The 17,719-nt window shown below is 39.6% G+C and overlaps 1 protein-coding gene across 3 annotated transcripts in view; it reads left to right on the top strand.

Moving 5' to 3' along the window:
* The window catches only part of Usp8 (ubiquitin specific peptidase 8), a 56,547-nt gene that overhangs the window by 424 nt on the left and 38,404 nt on the right, over window positions 1-17,719 (top strand). For 2 of the 3 annotated variants that reach the window (XM_048460026.3, XM_048460028.3), the window contains exons 1-2: window positions 6,612-6,765; window positions 15,858-16,026. In XM_048460026.3, the coding sequence (XP_048315983.2) occupies window positions 15,923-16,026 (104 nt within the window). In that variant the 5' untranslated portion in view covers window positions 6,612-6,765; window positions 15,858-15,922. Of the gene's footprint in view, window positions 1-6,611; window positions 6,766-15,857; window positions 16,027-17,719 lie in introns of those variants that run through there. The other variant, XM_048460027.3, reaches the window with a different exon arrangement.

The following is a 17,719-nucleotide window of genomic DNA, read 5'->3' as shown; positions in this document are numbered from 1 at the left end:
TAAAAGTTCATAATCAAGTACCTCCTCTCTGCGGAGGGAGGAAAACTGTGAAAGTTTTTCTTTCTGTTTTGGTTGCTACAGCTGCCTTTGCAGGCTTCTTGCTCCTTCTCTGCTTCCTGACTTTTCTTTTGGCTTTTCATTGTGTGTATATGAGCCTATTGTGTAAGAGACAACACAAACACACCGGTCGGTGGTAGCACATGCCTTTAATCTCGGCACTTGGGAGGCAGAAGCAGGCAGATCTCTGTGAGTTCAAGGCAAGCCTGGTCTACAAGAGCTAGTTCCAGGACTGGCTCCAAAGCTACAGAGAAACCCTATCTCAGAAGAGGAGGGAGGGATAAATGAAGATTTGCAATTAGCCTACCTGTTTCTGTGGCTAGAGTCAGGTGTTTTTTGTTTTGTTTTGCTTTTTAAACTCTTTTGCTCTTAGCTCTTGAGGGGGCACCACTTAGCTCCAAAATAATCACACATGTAGACTTATTCTTTCTTATGCATGCCCCATCTTAGCTTGACTTGTTTCTTGCCAGCTTTTCTTAATTTAAATTATCCCGTCTACCATTTGCCTCTGGTCTTTTACCTTCTCTATTTCTGTATATCTTTTCTTTCCTTCTATTTTGTGTCTGGTTGTGTGTCTGGCCCCTTCTTTTCTTGCTCCTTGATCTCTTTTTCTCCTTCTATTTATTCTCTCTGCCTGCCAGCTCCTCCTATCCTTTCTCAAGCCTTGTTACTGGCTGTTCAACTCTTTATTAGACCAATCATGTGTTTAAACAAGCAAAGTAACACAACTTCAGAGTTAAACAAATGCAACATAAAGGAATGCAACACATTTTTGCATCATTAAGCAAATGTTCTACAGCATAAGGAAATGTAACATATCTTAAAATAATATTCTACAACACTCAAGTGTAGGTGTTTTTAAACTTCAAAGCCTACTTCCAGAAACACACTTCCTCCAATGTGGCCACACCTACTAATTCTTCTAATCCCTATCAAATAGTACCCTGGTGACTAAGCATTCAAATAAATGAGCCAATGGTGGTCATTCTTATTTAAACCTCTACACAGCTATATAACACCATCTGTGCACATTTGTTGGGTGTGTGCAGGTACTTGTGCATGCTTTTATGTGAGTATGTCTGTGCATGTACGCTATAGGACAATCTTGGGTGTTGTGTTGGTTAGGGTTTTGTCAATTTAACACACGCTAGAGTCATTGGGAAAGAAGGAACTTCAACTGAGAAAATGTTCTCACAAAATTGGCCTGTGGACAAGCTTTTGGGGCATTTTCTGAATTACCGAGTAATGTGGGAGGACTCAGTCTATTGTGGGCAGTGTCACCCCTATTCAGGCAGATCTGGATTGTATAACAAAGCTGGTTGAGTAAGTCACTAAGCAGCTTTCTTTTACGGCTTCTGCTTCAGTTTCTGCCTTGAATCACTGTTTTAACTTCCTTCAGTGATAGAAGCATAAGCCTATAAACTCTTAACTCCAAATTTCTTTCGGTTATGGTATTTTGTCACAATAGAAATTCTAATTTAGACAGACATCAATACCAGGTTTGTGGGGTATTACTGCAATAGACATGATCAAGTTTTCAGGAGTACTTGTGAATGGACTTTGGAACTCTGAACCAGAAAAGCCATTGAGTGTTTGGAGCTTAATGAGCAATTGTGGGAACTAAGAAGATAATGCAGAGACCAGAGCAGATGATGGAGGCTTGGCTTTTGAAGTTTCAGAGGCAGTTTGAGATTCCATTAATGATTCAATTTATGGCCATTTGATATTTCAAATTAAGACTCTCTCATTCTGATCAGATGGGATTGAGTAATTTGCTGTCCTTAGGAGGCCAGAACCACTAAAATAAAATCTTACCTATGCTCAAACAACTGGGGCTGAAGTATACACTATGATTAAGAGACGAGCAGTATCATCAAAGCAGATTCTTCTAAGAAATGCTTCCTCAGAGTCAGCACACAGAAGATCCTATGGGAACCAAGGCTGTACCTTGTGCTGGCAGGTGAATTTGGAATGTTCAAGAGTCTCCTATAGTACTGTGCCCACTCTGTCCTGTGATAAGAGTCTCACAGTTTAGATACTTTTGTCCCATACATATCTGTTATTCATTCTTTTGACCCAAGGTTCAATAGAGTATCACTTTTTCTTCTTTCTTCTCTCTCTCTTGTCTTGTTTTGTTTTTGTTTTTCGAGATAAGGCTTCACTGTAACTTTGGAGCCTGTCCTGGAACTAGCTCTTTTTTTTTAGTTGATTTTTTTTTATTGAGCTTTACATTTTTCTCTACTCCCCTCCCCTTCAGCCCTCTCCCAAGGTCCCCATGCTCCCAATTTACTCAGGAGATCTTGTTGTTTTCTACTTCCCATGTAGATTAGATCCATGTATGTCTCTCTTAGAGTCCTCATTGTTGTCTAGGTTCTCTGGGATTGTGATTTGTAGGATGGTTTACTTTGCTTTATGTTTAAAAACCATTTACGGGTGAGTACAAGTGATAATTGTCTTTCTGGGTTTGAGTAACCTCACTCAATATGATGTTTTCTAGCTCCATCCATTTGGGAACTAGCTCTTGTAGACCACGCTGGCCTTGAGTATCACTTTTTCATAGATCCCTCTCTTGTAAATCCTATCAGAGACTGTTGTTCTTCCTGATCCTCTAGTTTATTTTTATTCTTATAATTTAAGAAAGTTAACATAGAATATATGTCATATTATATCTCTCCCACTAGAACCCAAATCAACTCTTTATTTACCATGGACTTTACTTCCTGAATTTAAAATGATGAGTGGCACAGAATGTGCATTTAGTAAATGCATAGTTTTCAAAATATTGTTTTGCCTTGCTTTTATTTTTGAGACAGGATTTCATGTAGCCCAGACTGACTTCAAACTTGTTGTGTAGCAGAGGCTGCTCTTGAACTCCTGATCTTCCTGCCTCTATCCCCTCCCTCCAAGTGTTGGAATTATATCTGTGTGTCACTGTTGTTTTTAACTAAGTCTCTATGGTTCTATGTTGTTGGGGTTTCTGTCCTGTCCAGTTCCCACAATTGTTAAGTCCCAAAGAAATCAGACAGAGGTCTACATTAGTTATAAACTGATTGGCCCATTAACTCAAGCTTCTTATTAACTCTTATAATATTAGCCCATTATTCTTGTCTACATTAGTCACATGGCTCAGTACCTTTTTCAGCGAGGCAGTCACATCTTGCTTGCTCTGTGGCTGGGCCAGGACTGCAGATCAAGCTTTCCTCTTCCCAGAATTCTCCTGTTCTCATTGACCTGTCTCTACTTCCTGTCTGGTTGTCCCGCCTATACTTCCTGTCTGGTTATGGGCCAATTAGCGTTTATTTAAAATATAACTGACAGAATATAGACCATTGTCCTACACCACTTCCATTTTATCAATAAAGGCTCAGGAGCCAGATGCTGGAGTGAAAAATCTGATAACTCAGGCAGAGAAAGTACTCAGCTGCTTCCTTCTCTGCCATCATCCCAAAAAGAGACTTTTTCCTGGTCATTTCAAACAAAACCCCTCCAACCAGATGTCCCTCTCTTCCACTCTCCCACCCCTCCATCCTCCTGATTTCTTACTCTATGATGTTTTCCTGACAACTGGTTACTTGTTCTTGACCTATGGTTGATTTTATTTAACCCTGATCACACTATTCAAGCAGAAAACTCTTGGATTAAAGTTGTGTGCTAAGATTGAGCCACACCATAGCTAGAAGCAGGATTATTCAGTAAATAATGCAATCTTGGGGTTCACAGTGTGATCAAATGTCCCACAACATGTCATCTTGATCAGCTACCAGTAAATGGATGTTTATTAAACGGTGAGTGAACCAGATATTGAATTATGTGAGAACTGAAGTTATGATTCAATGTGGGCCATGACTTTTGAATATTTATCAACTCTAGGCACCACAGGCACTGTTGCCTGTTTTGTTAGAATATATATCTGAAAAAGAGCTATGTCTTACAGTACAATTGAATGAATGTAGTTTCATCTAGGTACCCCTGCTAAGCTCTCTCATTGTACAAGTTCTGGGAAACTCAAAGCTCATCCCAAGACTTTTATAAATATCTGTAAACATTCTCTCCCTTTCTGTTTTTCTGTATGGTTCAGATTGTGAATTATCTTGCCATTTCTTGGACCTGATGTTTTGCACCTATTGTCTCACAAGTTCCAACTTTTCCTCCATTTACACAAAAACTCACACAAATAATTTGTGCTTTAGCAAACCCAACTGAATGTCCGTGACCTAAGGAAAATTGTTAGATGGCAGTGGAAGGCGATAGAAGCAGAATTACATCAGTGCAACTCAGAGAACTGAAAGTGAGGGCTGGGGAGATGGCACAACAGTCTGAGCCCTTGCTGCTCTCTAGGGGAGTTCAGTTCCCAGCTTCCATGTCGGGCTCAGGCAGCTCACAACTGCCTGCAATTCTTAGTCTAGGTTAGGACACCCACCCTCTTTTAGTACCCAAAGGCACCCATATGCATACATACATAAAAAATGTAAAAATAATGACTATAGGTAAATATTAAAAAAATAGTATTTGTTAAAATCTTTCTGGAACCTCATCTTCAGAGATTTTTTTTTAAAATGATGTTTCTGGGATAGGGGAAGCACATGGAGACCAGAGGACTTTCAGGATACCAGGTGTGTGTGCGTGCACATATGTGAGTGCGTGCATGTGTGCACGTGCACGTGAGCGTGTGTATGCATTTGCGTGCGTGTGTTTTCCAGGGATCAAACTCAGATTGTCAAATTTGCCTGGTAAGGCTTTCACCCATCTTGTTGGGCCCAGAGAAACTTTTCACTGATTCACATGTCTCTCTTCCTCTTTCAATTCCCATTACTACTTCCTTCAATTTGCAGAGCGCCCAAAGTCCTTTCCATGTTGTTAATATTCATTCTCAAATTCAGCCCTAGGTTTCTCTTTCCTTATTCAATTCCACAGATGCTCAGTAGAGAAAAAACATTTTCCTAAAATCCATCTTCAAAAAACAATTTCTTCCTTAAGTATGAAAAACTATTTCTTTATTTTTATTTCATGTGTATTTGGTGTTTTTGCCTGCATGTATGTTTGTATGAGGGTGTTGGATCCCCTGGAACTGGAGTTAGAGACAGTTGTGAGCTACCTGGGAATTGAACCCCATTTCTCCAGAAGAGCTCTTAACCACTGAGTCATCTCCCCAGCCCTATGGGGGGTGGGGAGAAACAACTATTAAGGATTTTTATTCAATAGTTTGGGGAAAACATACAGACAGTATGTAATATAGGGTTGATTTATCCTTTTTAAAATATTCTTTGCGTATGCCCATGCCATTGGTGTGGGGCGCACACATTTATGTCAGTGTGGATATGGGCATGCCATACTGTACTTATGGAAGTCAGGGGCTACAACCTCAGGGAGCAGTTCCCACCTTCCACCTTGTTTAAGACACAGTCTCTTGTCTGTGTGCTAGGCTAACTGGGGGTCACCTGTCTCTAACTCCTAACTTGCCAGAAGTGCAGAGATTACACATGGGTGCTATGGTGTCTGGCTTTAAATGAGTTCTGGGGACTTGAACTCAGTTCAGGTTTGCATGGCCCACTGAGCCATCTCCCCAGACCTATTGATTTTTAAGAGGAATACAAGAATATTATTTTTTGCAGGTACCTAATTGTAATGGAAAGGAAACTTTACATTTATCATAAAGGCTGTGTGTGAAGCACCGTTGAGGGACTGGACACTTACTACACTTTATGGTTAGTGACTGTCTATCTAGTATGTGTCTTCACTTTATACACCTAGTAGACATGTGCTTCCACATTTGCCATGTATTAAACATTAAGACTGTTCCTAGGGATTTAATGACCAGGGCCAACAACTCCACCTTAACCAATTTTTATATACACAGACAATCAGAGTAACTCACCCTGTCTCCACAAGAGTGTATAAGTAGACTCTCCAAAATGTCCAGAGCCCTGCTTTGTAAGACTGGGCCTTTAGCCGTGCGGTGGTGGCGCTCGCCTTTAATTCCAGCACTCGGGAGGCAGAAGCGGGAGCATCTCTGTGAGTTCGAGGCCAACCTAATCTACAACAGCTAGTTCCAGGACAGGCTCCAAAGCTACAGAGAAACCCTGTCTCGGAAAAAAAAAAAAGGCTAGGCCTTTAGGAGATGATGACGGTGTCTAAGCAGTGTGTTTTCGGAACACGTCTGTTCTTTGGTTAACCAGAGACTTGGCTTTGGAGAATGCTCATTTCCAACTTTTAGAGGTTATCAATTCCCTTCCCGTTTTTTTTTTTCTAATTTCTGATCTGAGAAAAAAAAATTCACAGTTGAGAGGCGATAGAATAGCCTTGCTTATTCCGCAGAAAGGTCTTACACGTGCAGTGACAGATTGAACACTCTACTGTAAGGAAAAAAGAAGCTTGAGAACCCCGGAAGCACCAGACTCGCGCTTCCGTCTCGCACAGGCGCAAACCGCCCCTCCGACGCATGCGCAGAAGGCTCGGCGCGCGCCCTTCCGGAGCAGGCCATCCGCTGCCCCTCCCAGCGGGACACTGGGAGGAGTTACGGGGGCCTCACTGGAAGCCCCGCCTCTGCCGTGACGTTTAGAGACGCGACGCGTCGCCACGCAAAGCAAATCGGGAAGAGGGGATGAGCTGCGCTGGCCTGCGTCCGAGAGCGGAGGCTTGTTCTCCCTCGGGTGGTGGGCGATGGGCGTCAGGCGAGGAGGCCGGCGTTAGTGGAGTGCGGGCGCTGCGGTGAGTGCGTCCTGGCTCCGGCCCCGGTTCTCGGGGGAGGCTTCCGCCAGCTGCTGGTCATCCGGGAGACGAGCCCTGTCCGCGGAGGGGTGGGACAACCCAGACAACTGGCCAGCAAGGGCCCGCACTCCTGGTGTCTGTCTTGCCCTCCTACGGTTGCCCGTGTCAGAGGGTGGCCTTGACCAGTTCTCCTTTCTCTTGGACACTCGACCCGACTTTGGTCTCCTTCATTTTGCTTCCGTTTTCTCGTTTTGTGCCACCTACCATCCCAGGCCTTATTATAATCACTTGTCCGGCTTCTTCTAGTTACTGCCCTAGTCACGCATGTTTTTAGTGAAGTACAAGAAGTGAATTAAGCAAACTCCTCACACTTAAGATGTATTCAAATAGGGGGCTTTCTTTTCCTAAAATGTGCCTTCCATTGTAGACTTGTGGCCCCGACAGGTTAATTTCAACTTGGATGGACTGAGGGAATTGTCAGAACCGCAAATTGCAGTGATGTTCATTAACTCACAAAGCTGCAGACCCCGTTCCTAGGTTTAGTTCTTGCTTTCAGTTTACTCTGTGACCTTGACTAAGCCAGTCATTGAAGAAATATTTACTTGACTCACAGAGGTGTTGCAGAGTCTAAGGAGTTTAATATTTATTAACAGCTCTGGGGTTTCGGATCAGAACTTTGCCTATAACTGAAGGATGTAATTCTTGTTTGTTAGTTTTTGAGTTTCTTCTTCTTGTTGTTTGTTTGTTTGGTTGGTTGGTTTGTGTTTCCCGAGGCAGGATTTCTCTGTGTAGCACTGCATAATTATTTTTTCTTTAGACGGGGGCTTACTGTTTGAACCAAACTGGTCTCACACTCACAGACACCCTCTTGCTCTGCCAGGACAGTTGGATAAAAGCGTGCAGCAAGCTCTACACCCAGCGAAGATTTTTTTTCTTTAATTTATAGAGTATGCTTAGTTGTGTATATATCATGCTGCATTAAAAATGACAGGATATGGGTTTTTTGGTTTGTTTGTAACAGCCCTGCCTGTCCTGGAAGTTGCTTTGTAGACCAGGCTGACCTTGAACTCACAGAGATATATCTGCCTTTGCCCAGTGCTGGAATTTAAAAGCCACCACTTAGGCTTCCTTTGTTATTTTTCAAAGTTCTCCGCCACTTTGCTTTGTGAGTAGATTTTGCTGCATTTCAGCTCTTTCTGTTTAAGACTCCCTATTGAATGCCAGTCATGTTGGATTTAGGTAGGTAGTAGCCTACCTAAATTTAGGTAGGTAGTACCTAAATTTCTCATCTGTAGAGTTCTATGCCAGTATGGTGATATAGGCTGTAGTCATGGTTCTTTAATTATACTTAATTATAACTAATAATTAGAATATCTTAATTATGCCATATCACTGTAGATACTTAAAATGTATATTCCTGATCTTTCAACTATATTTTAAGCGCATCTTTAAAGTTGAATTGCAGGGATTTTTTTTAAAGATTTATTTATTGGTTATATACAACATGTTTTCCTGCACACCAGAAGAGGGTATCAGATCTCATTACAGATGGTTGTGAGCCACCATGTGGTTGCCGGGAATTGAACTCAGGACCTCTGGAAAAGCAGTCAGTGCTCTTAACCTCTGAGCCATCTCTCCAGCCCCCGAATTGCAGGGATCTTGCTGTAGTAATATAAACCTGTCAGTAATGAATAATTGCTCATAGACTTATATATTTTGAGATAACAGCGAATAAGAAATAACAAAAGTATTTAAAGATGTCTTTTCATTAGCTTGTTGGTTTATTTACTTGAAGTTTATTAATCATTATGATCTTTTGTTTGTTGATAATATAAATAGGATAGAATCCAGATAGCTTTGTAAATAAGACAGTTGTAAAATAAAGCCATTATATCAAACTTTAGTCAAAAATGCTTAGCTTCCTAACTTTTTGAGGGAAGAAGATTATTTTGTCTCACAGTTTCAAATCCTCCTGCCCAACGTTGGTTGGATCCAATGTTTTGTGTCTGAGATGAAGCAGATCTCATGGTGGTAAGAGTATGTCATAGAAATTGTTCACCTCATGGCAGTCAAAAAGCAAAGAGGAATCTTGCATTTTATTTTGTTATAAAAATAACCAGCTGATTTAGAGTTATCAGAATGTGTTACTTGTGCTGAACTTAAAGATTGCTCTTTCATCTGGATAGTTTTTGATGTTGATTGTAGCCCGGAATGATAACTGGAGTGCCTACACACAACCTTTTTGTCTGGCTTGAACTTCTTGCATCGGTTGGGTTGGGGTCCATGACCATACACTGAAGAGGAGAAAATGAAAGCTGTCAGTTTCTGAAAAACCTATACCAGGAAATTGGTATATTACTTTAAAAAATATTTTATTGGTTAGATCAATCAAAGATGATAAATCAGTCATCACATGATAGATTTATACATTTTTGTGTTTATGTATGTTTGGTGCTAGGGCCCCCAGGGTATGGCACATGCATATCAAAGCCCTGCTGTGACCTGTTATACCTACAGCCTGACTCCTACCTTTTAAAACAAAAAACACTTAAAACTACTTTATAGGCACCTGATGTGTGTGCATCACTGCACACCCATATACAACACACAAAGCTGTATTTTGTATATATCAAATATTCTAAATACTTATCAATTATAATCTGAATATATATATAATCCTTCTTAGAAACTAGGGATATTTCCTTTCTTCTCTCTTTCCTTACTTTTCCTTAGCATTCTAATATTTTTATTCAGATGTGTTAGAATTCTTCTTTTCCTTGTTTAGGATTATTCCTTCCTTCATTGCAGTGATGTCTGTTCTTTTCCATCTTTCTCTTAGGATGCCCAGTTTGGTACCTTAAGTAAAATATTAGCTGTAGAAAAACAAGAGTTCAATCCATTTATGATTTATTTTCTTAATTTTAATTATTACTAGTATATAATGTCTATGGGTTCTTATTGTGTGTGTTTACTTATATACAGTTTGAAAATGTCTTACTGTGACCAAGGCTGGCCTCTAACTCCTAGACTTAAGAGATCCTCCTGCTTTAGGTAGCTGGAATTACAGATGCATGCCATTGTACCCAATGGCTGATGTCTCTGTTTTAAAGAGTTATTTATATATGTTTTAACACACTACATAAAAACAAGGAAAATATAATTATTATAAAATGCCCTTCCCAGGCTTAAATTTGGGGTGCTTGGACCCCAGATTCGGACCCAATTTTGAAGTGTATGGAGCCTGTAGGGTCTGACTGGTGGAAGTTTGTTGATGGGAGTAGCCTGCTGAAGGTTGTTCCAGCCCATGGTTCCCTCAGTGTTGTCTGCTTCTGGTCTTCCAGGTTATAGGTGCCACATCAGCATACTCCTGCTGCCAGTAACACTGTCGTCACTGTCCCTGCTCTGACAGGCTGTGAAATTCTTCCAAAACAGTGATCCAAAATACTTTGTTACTTCAGGTATTTTGTCACAGAATAAAATGATATAATATCATTTACAGTGGCAATATGTTGTAATCTCCCAAACTATAGGAGTTTTATAAAAAGGTTTATTTTTTATTTGTATGGGTGTTTTGCTTGCTTTTGTGTCTGCACCATGTGCATGCTTGGTGCCTGGGAAGGCCAGAAGAGAGTTTGGGATTCCCTGGACCTTGAGTGAGCTGCCATGTAGTTGCTAAGAACTGAACCTGAGTTCTCAGCAGAAGCAGTCAGTGCTCTTAACTAGTGAGTCACCTTTCCAGCCCTGAAATTGGGGTTTTTTAATTAACCTGATATTTCTGTTTAGGCACGTTGTTTAGATAATGTTCTCTTACTACATACTTAACATGTTCAGAACTGAGCTACTCATTTTCCTGAAAATTGGCAGTTCGTATTTGGGAGCATTCTCCTTGCTAGAACACTGAGCAGTGTCCAGAGCATCTTGTTTAGCAGGGCTAGAGAAAGAAAGATGAATGTTATTAGCATCTTGTAGGCAGAGGCTAGAGGTACTGCCAGTTGTCCTACGTGGTGTAGAGCAAGCTCCCACAACAAAGTTCATTCTGGTCTGAAATGTGAGAATGCCAAAGGCTGAAATGTGCTTTTCACAATGATCAGTTTAAATTACAGTATTTTTGTTTGTTTGGTTTCCCCCCACATTTTTGTTGTTGGTCTGCTTGTTGGTTTTGAGACAGATGTTTTTAGTGAACCTGAGGTGGTTTTGAGCTCACCACCCTTCTAGCTTCAGCCTCCTGAGTAGGCGTGTACCACAGTGCAGTGGTCATAATGAATGCTTGTTATTGTTATTTAGTTAATAACAATTAGTGTTCTTCCCTATTCACAGAAGGAGAATGGGGTAATGTAAGCAAGTGAAAATACTGTTTTTATCATTGAATTACCAAAGCAAAGTGCTTAATTTCCTTTTCCCTGTAGTGGCTTTCTAATTGTTCTTTCCTGTAGGATATTTTTCTTATTCTTGTCTCTTCCATATCCATCTTGTATATACCCATTCTGGCCATCCTGAGGTAATATTGACTTTACTTCTTGCTAAGTCAAATGTAAACTCTTCTGGATGGCTTCACAGATGCTCCATTCTGTGACTATATTCCTTAACTAACATACTGTTAGCTAGTAACTATTAAGTGTTGACTGAAGATTATTAAAGTAGACATCAGGATATAACATACTATCAGTGGACTCCTTTGATCCCAGAGATCATTGCTTAGTGATTCTATAGTTTGCCTTACTCTCTTCATTGTTTTCCCATAGTAAGTTCTCACTTTCTGTCTCTATGGTGCTTCCCTTCTGAAATGTTTCCTTTCTCACCTCCGCTGTCATCATTTGAGCCAAATGTTATTTAGGCCAAAAACTGTACTGAATGAGCAGTATGGTCAACAAGCACTGTAGAACTCAGACTAAGAAACAAACTCCAAGAACTGGAACCATCAGAGACAGAAGGGAAGCTTAAGCTGACCTCTGAAAGAGGACGGGACCAACATTGAAAAAGACACTATGGGTTGGCTAAAGCTTTTTCTTTCTCTTTCTAGCTAAACCACATTTTCCTTTCCTTGCTAGTGACCTTGAGTCTTGCTAGTGACCAGAGTCATATCAATATATAGTGAAGCAATTGATATTAGACTTTTGTGGCTGATCTTGTTCTCTATGTCCTGTAGAACGGTGCTCTTCAAGAGTCTGAATCATTGACGCTTCCACCTTACCTTCAGTAATGAGACAGGGATGCATTATGTAGCCCTGCCTAGTGTTCTGTGTTTCTCAGGATGTAAAACTTGCCTGAGAGTGAAAGTCTGATTACTATAGAAGTCAGTATGATTAATTGGTTTACCTTTGTCACAAGCTTATTTTGCTGTAGACGAGAGAGAAGTAGTTCCCCAACCGGTATTGGTCTTTGGACTGCATTGAGTAGCACTTCTGTCATGTGAGCCATCAAGTTCTTGTTTTGTTTTGAGACATTGCTTTGCTCTCTAGCTTAGGCTGGCTTGAATTCTCAGTTCTCCTGCTCAGCTTCAGAGGTGCTGGGATTTCAGGGAAGCATCACATCTGGCTACTTTGTTCGCTGTAGTTTACAATCTTTTCTTTTAAGTATGGCCAAGTTTTACTGGGTTATATGTTCAATGCCAGCCTGGCCTTCATAGCAAGACCTAGTCTCAAATACACACACACACATACATTCTCATTTGTTCAAAAAACCATTGCTAATGACTTTAGTGACATCATTCCATGCTGTGTCTGATCTTTTGGCAAGTCTTGTCATTGTCGTTGTAGTGTTTCTTGTATATACTTCCTCTATTCCATTTTTGTTGCCCTAGTTCTACCTTCATCCTTCTTTCTTAACTGTAGTTATCATACAGTAGACAACTAAGATTTTCTTTCTTCAGTCTGAAAGCCCATCTTTGCTCTTATTTGTTGGGACTACATAACTTTCTTCAGAGCCCTGCTGTGACTCTGTCATTACCTTTAGAGAAAAAGGTAAATACTTAGGTGCCTTTCATGACACTTTAGGATCGTTGTGGAGACGATTTCTGTGGTTCCACATACACTCTCTTTGGCAGTTGATTCCTAGAGGTGTGCTTGTTTTCTTGACCTTGCCGTCCTGCTGTTCCTCATCTCCACCAAAGCCATCTTCATCAAAGAGCATACATATGTTCTTCTCTTCTGATTACTTCTAATTCCCTTTAGTGATTGTTTTCCTCTTCAGTGTATTTATTTGTAACACTATTATTTTTGTTTCCACTGTTTACAATTTTGTTTCTCATTAGTTTTCGAGCCTTCTGTGGAAATAATCTGATTTTAATCCTTCAGCTTCTAAAAGCATGACATTTATACTATAGGATATCTATGTGTGTTTAAATTTATCTTTAAAGTAGCTAGTGACTTACTGTTTTCAATTATCTATAATCTGGTATGATTTGCACATTCTTTTAAAGATCCAAGGTTTAGGGGCTAAAGAGATGGGTCAGTGGTTAAGTGTATTGACTGCTTTTCCAGATGACCCAGGTTCAATTCCTAGCACCCATATGACAGTTCACAGTATCTGTAATTCCAGTTCCAAGGGATCTGACACTTTCCTTTTTTGAGCTAGTGTTTTTCCTTAGAGAACAGATTTAACACCTACAGTACAGAGCCTGCATTTACTACTGATTTACACTGTAATAAAATAATGATATTGATTGTGAGAATGACGAAATCCTGGGGGTCCCTGTCATACGCTTTACTTAATGGATGTTTTTAGTTGGTTTGACAGTACATTGTTACTGAATTGATACCTCAGTGGAAGGACACATTCAATGTCAGTTGACCCATTTGGAAGTGATGGTAACTATTTCTTACCATTATCATATCTTTATACATAGGATTCAAAATAGGTAAAATGTACAAAGTGATTAAAGGCAAGATCATTGTTTCTAATTACGTACATCTCAAGTTATCAATTATTGTTTAGTTCAGCCTGTCTTTATAACTGTATGGAGCCTGTATAGATAGAGAAAACTGAACATGGCAAAAACTTGGTTTGTAGAGAAAAATAATTTGGTGACTAAGAATGTAGTACTAACATAAAATTGGAAGGGATAAATCTAAAGAATTAGTGTGTAATACAGTAATGACTAGAATTAAAGGAAATTGGAGTGCTTTTGGGGTTTCATGTAAGTGAACTAAGACAATTCTCTCTCTCTCTCTCTCTCTCTCTCTCTCTCTCTCTCTCTCTCTCTCTCCCTCTCTCTCCCTCCGTCCTTCCCTTCCTTCCTCCCTCCCTCCCTCCCTCTCCCTTTCCCCCTCTCTCTTATTTTAAGACAGGTTTCTCAGTGTAGCCTTGGCTGTCCTGAAACTCCTTCTGTAGACCAGGCTGACCTCGAACTCGCAGAAATTTGCTTCCTCTGCCTCCTGAATGCTGGGATTAAAGGTGCACCACAACCACTTGACTAAAATCATTCTCTTAAACTGTAACTTAACCTTTAATTTTTTTTTTCTTTTTTAAGCCAGGCAGTGGTGGCAAATACCTTTAATCTCAGCACTCTAGAGGCAGAGGCAGGAAGATCTCAAAGTTTGCAGCCAGCATAGTCTACAAAGTGAGTTTCAGAACAGCCAGGGTTACACAAACAAAACAAAACAAAATTTAAATTTTTATATTATGTGTATGGCTGTTTTGCCTGCTTGTATATCTATCCATCACTTGGGTGTTGAATCTCCGGAATTGGAGTTACAGATGGTTGAGCCACCATGTGGGTGCTCAGAACTAAACGCTGGTCTTCTAGAAGAGCAGTCAGTGAGTACTCTTAGTTTCTGAGCCTTTTCTTTAGCCCCCTGTTGTTCAGTCTTTTAGGATTAGGTGTTTGTTGATCTCCATTCATGTAATTAAATTGAATTGATAGAATCATTTAGAGAGCAGAGAGAGATGATGGGAAAAATTAATATTGCAGTTAAATGTATTAATGTAGCCTTTAATTCAAACTGTAATTAGCTCTGCATTACAGAAAGCCATATATAAAGTTAATCAGGTCACCGACCTTTTCATGTGGTGACACTTTTTTTTCTTGTTTTTTGTTTTGTTTTGTTTTTGTGAGAGGGTTTCTCTGTAGCTTTGGGGCCTATCCTGGAACTAGCTCTTAAAACCAGGCTGACCTCGAATTCACAGACATCCGCCTGTTTCTGCCTCCCAAGTGGTGGGATTAAAGGTGTGTGCCACCACCATGTAGCTACACTTAGGATCTTACCAAGACCTTCTACCTTGGGTGCTTTGATCTGCTCCATCTCTAGGTCTTGGTGAATATTCACGCACACAATTTAATTGTATATACCTTGCCATTCTTTACGCTTTCAGTTTTTTACTCCATGTTTTTTTCTTGTCACAATTTGACACAGCATATCTGGAAACAAAGAATGTCACAAAATGTCGAAGACTCAGAGTAAACGGAAGTGTAAGAGTAGTTTTTGGCAGGAGCAGAAATATGTTGTTTTTGTCCCCAGCTCCATATAAACCTGGCTCTGCCTACGACTTTTCTTTTTATAAACTGATATCAAGAAGAAAACAAAAATATTTCAAGTTGAAAATTCTACTTGTAATATGTATACAAATGTAGTTTTAACAGACAAAAATATAAAAGCTCTTACTATTCTGTTCTTTTTAATAAATATTTTGATACTGATGGCAAAAATGGCACAATAATCCATTTAGTTAATGAACATTTGAAAATAAATCTTGCTTATACCATAAATTTTGTGTGTTTGTGTGTGTTTATATACATTTGTGTGTTTATTAAGTGTGTATATATATTGCACTCTCAAAATAGATATTCAAGATAATTTAGAATGAACCCTATTGAGGAAGGATGCAGTTAAGTAGTGGATATTTGTTTTTGTTTGAATAGAATCTCACTGGGTAGCCCAAATTGGTGATAAACTCATAATCTTACCTCAGCTTCCAATTGCTGGACATACCTTACATTCTACTAATAAAGTTTTGTTTGTACATGTGGGGTGTGTGTGTGTGTGTGTGTTGTTGCTAAGCAGTCACTTTGCTGCTGAGCAAATATTAAAAGTTTCATTTTTTTTAACACTTTTCTCTAATGAGGATAATTAGTGGAATTGTTTGCTTTGCTTTAGGAAAGAACTGCTCTTCATGAACTCCGCCATCCATTGCTGAAGTGGGAAAGCGAGCGTCACTCACCATGCCTGCTGTAGCTTCCGTTCCCAAAGAACTCTACCTCAGTTCTTCACTAAAAGACCTCAATAAGAAGACAGAAGTTAAACCTGAGAAAACCAGCACCAAGAAGTGTGTGCACTTGGCTAGTTTGATTAAAGCATTGATTTTACTTCATTTCCTTATTATTTTTAGATTTAATGAAAAGCCAATTAAGATGATCACAAGAGTAAAATAGCTCCAGAGATGTTCTTAAATTTATGTTAGCAGACTAAATTTTTGATTGCTCAAATGTAACTTAGCCTGCTTCCTGGCTAGTATGTATACTAGACGATAAGTTTAAAAGAATATGAGAGTTCTATTAAAGCCATTTTGCCACAAACCATTTTTTTTCTCATAAAACAGTCTAACTTTTAATTAAAGGTTGCCTTTACTCTTGTGTGGTATACTTGTAAGTTAGGATGCTGGTATAGTCTTTCTCTGATTAAAAGAGGGGCTGTGACTACGTTTTTGTGTAGTTATCCTGGCTGTTTTTTATGGTAGCTTGATACAAGCTAAAGTCATCTAAAAGGAGGGACCCTAAGTGAAAAATTAACTGCATAAGATCATGCTGTAGTAAGGCAAGCCCATAGGCCATTTTCTGAATTAGTGATTTTTTGGGTGAGACCCAGCCCACTGAGGTTGGGACACTGCTGAGCTGGTCGTCCAAGGTTCTATAAGAACGCAGGTTGAATAAGCCATGAGGAAGAAGCAAGTCTGTAAGCAGCACTCTGTACCCCTTCACCAGCTCCTGCCCCCAGTTCTCCACAGGTTTGACTGCATGGCTTTCCTCCATGGACTGACTAGGGACATAAACCCTTTCCTCCTGAATTGCTGTAGTCATGATGTCTCATCACAACAATAGATAAGATAGAAACATTAGTATTCTGTAAGTTTTATTTTCTGCCAATGCGATATGGTCTTCAACTTACTGATTTATCTTATGTGATTTTATTTCCATGGGTATATGTGCCGTCTAAGGCACAGATAGAAAATGCGCCATTCCAAGAGAGGTTGCAAACTTTCATGGTCAAGGGGTCAACTGATTTTGATACTTTCTGGAAATATAAATTTGCTAAAAATAGGTTACTGTTAAAATTGTTGACTCTAGTAGTTAAGGAACAGAGAACAGCCCAAAAAAAAAAAACTTTTTCAAATTTATTTTCTCCAGCAAAAGATTTAGAGATTACTAAGTAATTACATTATTATTTAGATGGAAATCAAGTTTTAGAAAGAAAGATAGATCTAGCTGCCACACTCCCCAGACTCAGGAGAAGTAGTTCTTAAAGGGATTGAAGACAAAGCTAAAGAGACCTGTGTAAGCACAAGGCATTTTATTTATTTTTATTTATTTATTTGCATCTTTCACATCATGCCTCCTGATCCCACCCATCTTCTGGCCTACCCCAAAATAAAACTTAAGAGAAAAAGAGGGAAAAATGGAAGAAGGAGAAAACTTTCGTCCTGGAAGCTGCACTGTGACACACTGACTCATACAGTAAACCCTTTTTTCCATATATTTTTACATGTAGTCATTTATCAAAAAGAAACGTTGATCTTGTTCAAGGCCCCTGGTCTCTAGGCACAGAGGCATTTTAATAAGTCATTTTATCAAGGAAATAAATGGGAAGAAACAAAACATCAGTGCTGACAGTTGAGTGGTGAAAACATAGTTAAAAGTAAGGAGAGAACGCCTGAGAGTACACCACTGTTTCTTAATATTACCAAAACAGAATGGCTTTAAAAAAATACCTTTTAGGAGATAAATGGGGAAAGATTGTCTTAC

The sequence above is a fragment of the Myodes glareolus genome, chromosome 10, assembly GCF_982192425.1.
Source record: "Myodes glareolus chromosome 10, mMyoGla1.1, whole genome shotgun sequence".
In the NCBI taxonomy this organism is placed as follows: domain Eukaryota; kingdom Metazoa; phylum Chordata; class Mammalia; order Rodentia; family Cricetidae; genus Myodes; species Myodes glareolus.
This window is presented reverse-complemented; position numbering and strand designations above follow the sequence as displayed.